The sequence below is a fragment of the Labrus bergylta genome, chromosome 6 (assembly GCF_963930695.1).
Source record: "Labrus bergylta chromosome 6, fLabBer1.1, whole genome shotgun sequence".
In the NCBI taxonomy this organism is placed as follows: Eukaryota; Metazoa; Chordata; class Actinopteri; order Labriformes; family Labridae; genus Labrus; species Labrus bergylta.
The window spans coordinates 26599184-26609631 of record NC_089200.1 but is presented as its reverse complement, the minus strand read 5'-3'; the positions used below and the strand labels follow the sequence as shown (position 1 = coordinate 26609631).

At 41.6% G+C, this 10448-nt stretch overlaps 1 protein-coding gene across 3 annotated transcripts in view; it reads left to right on the top strand.

The window, feature by feature from the left end:
* Nucleotides 1-1589: 1589 nt before the first annotated feature.
* Nucleotides 1590-10448, top strand: part of btbd8 (BTB domain containing 8) — a 32714-nt gene continuing 23855 nt past the window's right edge. Inside the window, exons 1-5 of one of the 3 annotated variants that reach the window (XM_020630652.3) lie at nucleotides 1590-1605; nucleotides 2524-2644; nucleotides 5187-5366; nucleotides 7693-7817; nucleotides 8186-8300. In XM_020630652.3, the coding sequence (XP_020486308.2) occupies nucleotides 2541-2644; nucleotides 5187-5366; nucleotides 7693-7817; nucleotides 8186-8300 (524 nt within the window). In that variant the 5' untranslated portion in view covers nucleotides 1590-1605; nucleotides 2524-2540. Of the gene's footprint in view, nucleotides 1874-2523; nucleotides 2645-5186; nucleotides 5367-7692; nucleotides 7818-8185; nucleotides 8301-10448 lie in introns of all 3 variants that reach the window. The other 2 variants (XM_020630642.3, XM_065956077.1) reach the window with 2 other exon arrangements.

Below are 10448 nucleotides of genomic sequence, written 5' to 3'. Positions count from 1 at the left end.
TTGGACTACACTTGCTCTTTTAAAAAATCACTGGCCTGTTTTTGGGATAATAATAACAGTGGTGTGTTTGAAACTGTGCTGCATGCAACCATGTGTTTGCCTGTGAACAGCCACTCTGAGCTTTTACACAGAGGAGATAAAAAATAACAGAAATAGTGATGAGTGTACTGTTAAATATAGCACAGAGCGGAGTGACACAAGAGTCGATGATGGTTATTTTGAGTCTACAAACATTTGGAAATCATGTTTTTTTTTTTGTTTCTATTTATGCCTTATATTACCCCTGTGGCCATATTTCAACAGAGACTCTCATGTGGAATTACACTGAGGTTTGTATTTATCGGTCTTATATAAACCGCACACAACCTCGCACACATGCACTGCTGAGCTATTTAAAGAAGAGAACATTTGGGTAATACATGATCATGTCTGTTTCAGACCAATAGGAGCCTTCTAGAGGATTTATTGTTTTTATTCACTCTAAGGATGTAGCATGAGCCAAAGAAAAATCCATCCTATTTTAGAGCGGATTTGGATCTGATTCATGAACAAGGCTTCAGTGGAGGTCCACGCTCTTCTAGTTCTTATTTTTAGACAAGCACCTTTTTATGATTCGACAAAGTATCCCAGATAGGATATGATAGAAGTCAGTTCCTCAAATTTCCTTTTTTTTTTTAACATCCTGGCTTCATTCTGCTCCTTATAAATGTCTAAATGTTTGTACCATTGTTAGTATTCTTATTCAGCTATAAATCACTTATAAGCCCTCAACTAAACCAGGAGTTTCAAGTTAACACTATAGAGGATACCTTATTGGAAATATATAAGCTACTTGTGTTGTTCCAGATTGCTTATTCTTCGAGCTCACTATTTAACCTTATTTGACATCTTTTGTGTGTGTGGCTCCATGGTGCTGTTTCAAACGTGTACAGTTCGCCCTGACATCATAGTACAGGACAAACATTGCAGGAGAAGACGATGACATCAATGCATGGCGAGGAAACGCTACTATTTGCAACCAGTTTGCAGCTGAGGGTTACCAAAGCCAAACGAACCCAGGAGAAACTGGTAAATAGTCTTAAGGTCAGTATGAATTTAAATAAAAATGAATATATAATTAAGATTTAAATATTTTTGAGTGTCAGAAATATTTCACTTTGTCTTTATCATTCATATACAAATATTTAATCTAACATAACAGAGTGCCATTTCACATGAAAAAAATTATTTAAGAGGAAGATTAGACCGTTTTTTAATATACAAATGAAAATGTACTTTATCAGATCAGGGTAATTGTACATGTAAGTGATCCATTGACCTTTGAGACCACAAGAGGGCGCCTGTTTCACACAACATTCGCAATATATTATTAGAATGTGAAGTGTTTGTTTTCTATATTTAGTTATGAGTCTAATTTTGAAGCGGAGCTCCAGAAAGTCTCATTTGAGGACACGGCGAACTTCACGGCTTCTTCCTTTCTTGCACTGCGCAGCTGCCGCCGCTGTCCCGCTTCCGGACTATGACGTCACGTCCACACCTTCTCTGTTTCGCAAACCGTGTCTTGGTGAGTGGCCACGGCGTGCAGCAGTGATGTCAACAACATTGGTCAGTGGGTCAGCCCCTTCGAGACACTAATCTGCTTCATTTATGCAGGTTACCGAACCCTTTTCTGGCTGAAAACAATCTGTTAAATCTCACGTGAACAGGTCGACATTAGTCCCGCGACATTCAGCGGTTTAAGGTTTGAATGGATAGGTAACTACTCACGGTTAGCTAGCACTAGCATGCTATCGGCGAGAGGGAAAACGAGGGTAGTGTTATTCAGCTGTCGGCATTGACCAGCAGAGAAACAGCAAATACAGATGTAACACAGGTATGTGCGTGAAAGTGTGGCAGAGTGTGGCTCATTTTGAATGAGAACTGCTTGTGAAATTATGAAACTTGTCCAAAATTAGAGAGCAAAACTGGTTAAACTAGGTGATGCTATCTGTGGTGTTTAACCCTGGATGCTGACTTTAAGGTAAGCAGGTCATGAAGAAGCTAGTGAAGCAAACATTGTCACTTCTGTGGACGGCAATTAATCTGCTTCGTCATGAAACTGATAATGAGTTTGTACCGGATTGTCAAGACTGTCTTTTATCACAATAAGTGATTAAATTAGTCTAAAGCGTCTGTTTCTTCTTTCACATGTTAAGTCTGGTTGTGGGAGGCAGGTGACGTTTCTACTCGATTCAGTTACACAGTTCATCATTTACACAATCACAGAGCAAACAAAGAAAAGTGTGGACATTATGTGATAACTGTAAAATATTAAAGCCTAGTCACATGCTACTTTGTCGTGTTAAAGCTGTATTACACAGTATCTACAATCTGATTGGGTGAACTGTTTGATAACCTGGCTGGCACATTATTAAGTCACATTTTGTGTATCTTGCATTTTTCTTAAATTGAACTGTCTCACCATTTGTCCTCGAAATATTCGAAATGGCTGCTAATGTTTCTGCTTTGTCTTTTTTTTTTTAGAGAGAACATAACAAACCATGATCACCACCGAGGCTGCGAGAGAGTTCCAGGTCAAGGAGCGAAGATACAAGGAGCAAGTGAAGAGATGTTTATCTTCAGCTTTGTCTGCAGACCTCAACGGGTGAGTGAGGCATGCTACTATGCAATGAACTGCAAAGTCCTTATCTATTATCAGCAAATGTCAAGATAAAAGGTCCTCGCTCAAACTGCAGTGTAAAAGACTGCGGTTAAAGCAATACAGGGCCGTCGAGTGGAAACAATCATTGATTTTGTGATCGCCTTCGGGTCAGGTGATCTTTTTTACAGTTTCCTTTCATAGGTTGTGAAGGCTCTGCAGAAGAGTTGTAGTACAAACATCTTTTGGATGTGGGGCAATAAAAAGAACGGCATCCATAAAAAAAAGTTCTAAAACTTCTTTTTATAACCACAATATATCAACCCTAAGTGGATTTTTGTCCGGTCAGTATAAGGAAAATCTATGTCATTCAAGGTCACATATTATTCTCCTCTTCAACAAGCTTAAATAAGTCTCAGAGCTCCCCAAAACATGTCTGTGAAGTGTCTTGTTCTAAATCCACTCTGATCCTGTATTTGATCATGTCTATAAACCCCTCTATTTCAGCCCTGATCAGAACAGGCTGTTTCTGTGTCTGTACCTTTAAATATGTAAATGAGCTGTGTCTGACCACACCCCTCTCTGGAAGAGGATGTGGCTTGGGCTTTCACACTCCATGCTCAGTGTTTACGTTGGATAGGCAGCAAGGCCCGGGAAACACTGGTAGCACCTGTTTTCAATTTTTTAAAAACAATGTAGTTCAGCACTTTCAAGATGGGCGGGGCTTACAACTCCAGCTTTGTCAACAACAACAGCGGAGGGGACGTCTGACTCGTCTTTTCAAGGGTACAATTGCGAGGCATAGAGCTGCAGCTGATGCCAGGACATGACTCCTTTACATTGTTTCATGTTTTCTTGGTGATATTCCCTTGAATTAAAGCAAATAATAAAGAACAATGAGTTATATAAAACACACCTTATGGACATTACTGAGGGAAGCAGTGCTTGACTTTCGTAATCTAGCAACAATGTTGTTGAGGAACGCTCTGAACAGAACTGTCTGTGGACACAGGCTCTAAGAGTGCAAAACAAGCCACCTAGCTGTGGGAGTGTCACCCACCTGGGGGAGGGGTTACTTCCCTTTGTGATGTCATGAAGGGAAAATCTCCAAACGGCCTGTTTGCGCACACATTTTCTGAAAAGTGGAGCAGGCAAAAGACGGAGAGGATGGACTTTTCTCATCATTGGGGGGTTTGTAGACAGAATAGGGACACATATTAGTGTTCAAAAACCATGGTGCATTTTACATAATGCGTGACCTTTCAATTCTGCAGCTTTAAACCTACAAGCAAGTGTTGTTAACCATCCACAGCCTTTTGCCAGTCTTTCCACTGTAGAAAAGAAATGTCACGCACCCACAACTATCCAACACAAGTTAAGGGTAGCTAAACCCGACTTGGAGGGGGGGGGGGGGGGGGCAGGGGGTAAGACATGCCCACTCACTGCTTCCTGCCGTTATCAGCCACAACATGATACAATGTTTGCCCCACACACACAAATACACACATACACTTGATTCCCCACAGTTCGCAGAGTCAGGTGACGAGGCTTTTATAGGTTTGGTGACGTAGTAATTCACTCCTACGTCATACTGTACTCCACACAGCCGTTAGAGTTTTTCAAACGGAAGGGCAGACACTCTGCACATTTATAACACAATATTTCAAATTTCAATACTTTGTAATCAAATGTTGAGATTGGGACTTGGATTGATCCATAACACTACTTAATACTCAAATACAGAGGTTTACAGTTGAAAAGGTGGTTTTAGGGTTTAGTTACTCTTTAATGCATTTTTTTGTGAAGCGTATAAATTGAATTACCGATGATGAAAAGGATTTGAGAAAATGTTGTGCATTAAACGGATATAATGCCGCTCTCAGTCACAAAATAAACCCCAGGATTTATGGAATGTCACATTCTTTTGTAATAGTATTAAAAAAGCCAAGGCCGGAGTGTTTCCTCGCTTAATGGGATCAGGGGATCTGAAATATAAAACTTGGCACAGAGCAAAGTTACAGTAAAGTTCACCCGTGATGACTTGAGGCTCACAAGAGTCAAGCTCACGTGGATATGAGCAGTTCATTGGGTTTGAGCTGACAGAGATGTGAGTCTCCTTCTCGCATGAGTGGATCATCAATCCAACCACTTCTCATCAGAGGGATACAGTAATGGACACAGTACTGGGATTTGAACTCTTACCGCCCAATTCGCCTCAAGCTGACTGATTTCTGGGTCATTCAGATCAGACACAGCGGAAAGACAAGTAATGGTGGTAAAGAAGAAATGGACTGCCTCAGGACTGTGCTTGTGATACTTTGAAGTGGAAAAACTGGGACGTCGGAGTCATCTTTGAATTTCATAGTTCATAGATGTTACTCCAAAGGGCCTTTGTTCGTTCTCTATTTTCTGTGTAGGCTATGAAATCTTTAATATGAACATTGTGCCAATTTGGCTCCAAAAATAAAATCTTTTGTTTTATTTATTTATTTATTTTTTTCTCTGTTAAAGGGGAATCATCATCAGGTGTTGTAATATCTCTTCCCAGGTTGCTGCAGGAAGAGCTGGAGGCCGATGTTTCTCTGTTTGGTGCCTCGGGCTCCCTTCGAGCACACAGAGCTGTACTGCTGGCCAGAGCTCCGCACCTTCTTCGGGGACACACGCACAAAGATCCCGCCATCATTCATCTGCCTGACTATGAGCTGTCAGGGCTTAAAGATTTCCTCAGGTGAGCATTGGGTTCCAGTGGTCACCCTTTGGATGTTTACAGGGCTTATTTTCACTTGTTTAGGGGAATTACACCTAAACAATTGCTGGTGTACCCTATCTATAAGGCTCAGCCTCAGAGATAGGGTCAGGAGCTCGGAGCCGCTGCTCCTTCACATCGAAAGGAGACAGCTGAGGTGGTTCGTGCATCTGATTAGGAAGCCTTCTGGTCACCTCACTCTGGAGGTCTCTCAGGCTCGTCCAGCTGGGAGGAGACTCAGGTAGACCCAGAGTTCACTGGAGAGATTACGCTGTATATCCCATCTGGCCTGGGACACCTTGGGAGGAGGCTGTTTCCTGTCTGGACATTGTGATTGTATATTGATATATCTAAGAAAATTCTTGAAAACACCAGAGTCTTATTTTAATTCCAACTGATAACGCCCGGTAAAAGGAAATGTTGAGCAGCCTCTCCTTCTTTAGTCAGTCGAGACCGGTGCTTTATAAGAACCTGATGTAAAGTCTCTTTCAGCTTAAGAAAAGCAATCTTGCATCATAAAGAGATCGGATTAGGTGGAATCCTCTCTGTAAGGTTGTTTAAAGATGAAACAAAAATCTGATGCTGTGTGAGCTTCAACAACAAGCCCTTTACTCGATGTGTAAAGTAGTAAGATTAGTCTAGTTACAGTCGTTACAGTTCCTCGTGAGGCTGCTGGCTGAAGGGATATATCTGGGGATAAAACCTTTTAAACGTTTCAGTCTTTTAGACTTTAAAATATGTTAAATAGGCTCCCGCTTAAAAAAAAAACACTCAGAACCCTCATTCAAAGCTTCTTTCTTACCACTCACTAGTTTCAAATGAAGCATGCAACTGCTTTCTAGGACAGATGTCAAGACACATCATTTATCCTTTGCTTCCAGTCTACTCTACACTTCCACTGCTCACTGACAGAGGGCGCCACATGCTCCGTTTTTAGTCTGCATGGATGTACTGGTGTTTGTGTGTTTCAGGGGGCATTGCACATGTTGCAGTAATTCATTTATAAGTTCCCCATCAAACGTTCCTGTTTGTGTTGGGATATCTGGATCTCAAAGTGCTGGAGTGTTTTTGTTTTTTTTAATCATCGAGTGTCTTAGTGTCAAGAGTAGCATTTGTATAGTTTTCATCAAGGCTCTGCAATGTGAGCTCTTACAGTGCAAAAGTCTTTGATCCACTGATTAGTGTCTGTGTCTCATTAGCAGTTTATAATTAGGGTGAGATGAAAGAGTCGTCCTTGATTACACTACCACAGAGCCTAAAAGTTTCTGGAAAGCTTTAAATTAAAAGAAGAAACTACATGACTGAGTTCAGACACCCAGGATTGAGTTGTTTAAGCACTCACAGGCATCCTTTTAAAATGGATTTATACTACAGGTAGGTGTTTTCTGACCGAACATTTGTGGGGACTTTTTTAAGAGGAACTATTCACAGAGGAGTCCCCTGATTCCTATGCGCCATGGGGACTTTTTTCCGTCTGCATTCGCACCGCCATGGTACCTACTCTGCAGCAGGAGCGAAAAAGGATCCTCTAAATGGGTGCTTGGAAATAAAAAAAGTTCTTGCTGTGCAGCATGAATGAAAAAGAAGCAGGGTGCCAACGGTTCCTAGAACTATGAAAAAGTTCCTGCGGTCTGAAAACGCCTCGAGAGAGGAGGTCAGGCATAGCTCAGGTTTTTTTGGTTTTACTCAACATGATAACACACAATCATTTTAACAACCTTGTACCATTTGTCAATTCCACTCCCCTTAATTCCCTCTCCCTTTTGTCACCAAGTCTTTGTTATTTAGTGACATGGCCTATTATTTTAATCATGAATTACTCTTCATAGTGCTTTTAGTTGAGAAGGCCAATTGATGTAACACAATCATGGTTGACAAAAATAGTTGTTTTTCCAGTTAGGTGTTGTATGGGCTGGAAAAGCTGCACCAGTTTAAATTAAATCACCTGAAACACTACGACATTTATGTGATCCTGCTCATCAAACTAGCATTGTAAAGAAAGGCTTAGAAAAACTGTTTCTGGACTCAAAATATATCAGAAAGATTTGCAAAGCTCACTTTCAATGTTCCCCCCCCACACACACTTAAGCGAGGACGCTGCAGCATGTTTTAGAAGTACACATTGCAAAAGACGAGCTGCAACTTAAGTAGACATTTTCTAAAACTCTTCACTGGGTCAGTGCAGTAAAGTCTGCGATGTTCAGGTACCCGGTTTGACACTGAACTCACAGAGCATTAAATTAGACGGTAATGTAAAGAGGTGTGAAAGGCCGAGTTTTAATTAACCTAATATGCCTTCTCTCTCCAGGCGAGTTTACACAGCAGAGCAGAGCACGCGTTGTGCTGAAATCATCCCAGGCGTGGAGGGCTTGGTGCCAGAAATCACTCTGTCTGCTCCCGACGCGGCAGACCTTCACAGCTCCACTGACTCAGGTAAACAAATCAGCACGTTTCACCGTGGAGGGTTATTCCGGGTTACTTGGCTGCTCAGCTGTCCCCTCCCTCCCTTTTCATCACATCATGTTATCTTAGCCTTAATCCACTTTGGAGCTAATCACATTTGGATCTCTGTTGTTGTTGTTGTTGTTCCTGTTGTTGTAGAATGCTTATTACAGCACTGTCATGCTATGGATAAAGCTGGGATTTAACACTGTTTTCTCTAAACCTATTGTGTCTAGTGGTTCAATGAGTTCCCAAAACACAAACACCTGTGTTATCTGTCTCACACACTCACTGCTTGTGTCTCATCAGTTTCCCTCTTTTCTGCCTAAATTATCCGTCTCATCTCCGATTCTTCTCAGATTCCAGTCTCGAGCCAGCCTCAGGCCTCGGAGCAGACTTGCTGGATCTATACCAGAGAGGAGAGCAGTGTGACATCACCATCCAAGTAGCGGAGCAAGTCTTCTCCTGCCACAGGTAGAGCTATTTATAGAATGCACTCAACTCCCTGATTCACATCTTGAGTCAAAAAGCACAGTCTGTAATCACCCCTCGGGGGAATTCATGGGGGGAGCATTTCAGTACATCACAGCTAAGATAACCACATTTAAAACACGACAGAGGTTTCACATCTGCTGTTGACTCGTGAGTGGTCATTCAGTGATGCAGAGGTAGTAGTAGCAGCAGCTCGTAACCATGGAGACAGGTTTTTCCCAGCGAGTGCTCACGGGAGCAGGCAGCCGGCGAGTGCTTGTCAAAGAGCAGAAGCTGGGCTGTTTTTTACACTGCAGCAATGATATGTGTAGCAGCTCATTGTTAGCTGCTGCATCTCTCACCCACAGGCTGAACCAGGGCTCCTCCAGCCAGACGCCTCTACATCTGCTTTACTACGACTTAGAGCTAAATGATATACATATCGTCTAAACATCACGATAGCGATATGCGCATGTGCAATAGTCATATTGCAGGAGGTGCGACAACAATTATGACCTGGAGCACACCATGCTGCCACTTCTCTGCTGTTTGATGCAAACAAAAACTGCCAGTTTTATCGTTACCATGACAGGTTTACATTAAAAGTCTGTCTGATATCACCGTCAGTGGTCACAGAACTGACTGTTGTGCATGCAGAGTCTGTGTGTCCCTGCGTGAAAAAAGTAGACATACAGGAGACGCTGCTGCCATCACTTACCCCGATTCAAAATGAAATTATCCCGCTATAAGGTCTCTGCTCATTCTTGCTGAGGCCTTATATACATGGACCATTAACAGAGCTGAAGTTGATCTTTTACTTGTGGCACACCTGAAGCGCACATTGTGCAGTGAGTCACAGTCAGGTCGAGACGGTGAGCTGTCATTTAATCAGAAGTTACAAAGTCAGAGCTGGTCATTCAAACTGAAAATGACTCTGAACATGTTATTTTGTCAAGCTTAAGATGAAATATTTCATTCCGTATTCAATCCAGACAGGAAACAGCATCACCTGGTCTCTCTGTGTGTCGCTGTCAGAGGGCCGGACCCAGCGCATGATGACAGAAGGAAAATACTTTAAGATGCAAAGAATTATATTACATTTCAATTGATGTACAAAAAAAGACACTGCATCTATATGCATCTTTTTTTTGTTTGTTTTATCTCAACATACAGTATATTGCTTTTCACTTTTTTTGCGATACCGTTCAATCCTACCATGATCCACTTCAGGTCTCTTGGAAAAGCAATTCCTCTTTTACGTAATACACAGTCTCACATGAAACAAATGCGTCTATTTAAAAATAGCATCAGGGCTTGGCAAGATAAAGATTATATCAATGAATGAAATTGAACATTTTCAGACCATGCTTAAAAAAAGGAAAATCATTTTTCATTCCAATTTGGATTAAAACAGAGCTCCCATTATTCACATTAACACAAGTGAAGAAAGCTCAGCAACAACGACTTACTAAATGCAGCCAATTTTGGCAACATGAAATCATTTGATATTGTTAGTTGGATGCAGTGTGTTTTTTGCACTTAATCGCTGTAGGCTGTATTACTAAAAGAATAATAATATGTCAGAAAAAGGCAGCGAGTAGAAACCCTGTCAGTGAAGAGATTGTCTTCCAACATGACACATGTAAAGAAGGAAGATAGACAGAGGCTTGTGCATGCCTGTACAGATCCAGGACAACCACATTGACATGGTACCCTCTTGCTCCAAAGTGATGGCTGTTCTCATAATACAAATGAAAACCTAATTCCCTCTTGTAGAAGATATCTCACCTCTCTATGCTTGCTACTCGCACGTTTAATTTATTCATTTTGACAAATAAAAGAAACATATTGGCTCTGCATCAGAGGGCTCAGACTCTGCAGAATGAGGATATTGACACAGAGTTATTAGTATTTCATCTGGTCATGATATTGAGCTCGAGTATATACCTGACTACAGTGGATGCCTATTCATAAATGATTGTTTCTTTTGGTACTTATAGTAATGCCTCAAATAATCCACCCATCCATTGTCTTTACCACTTTTCCCATTCGGGGTCACATAGGGCTGGAGACGATCCCAGCTGTCATTAGGCGAGAGGCGGGGTACACCCTGGACTGTTCACTCGTCAATCACAGGACTGACCTAAAGTC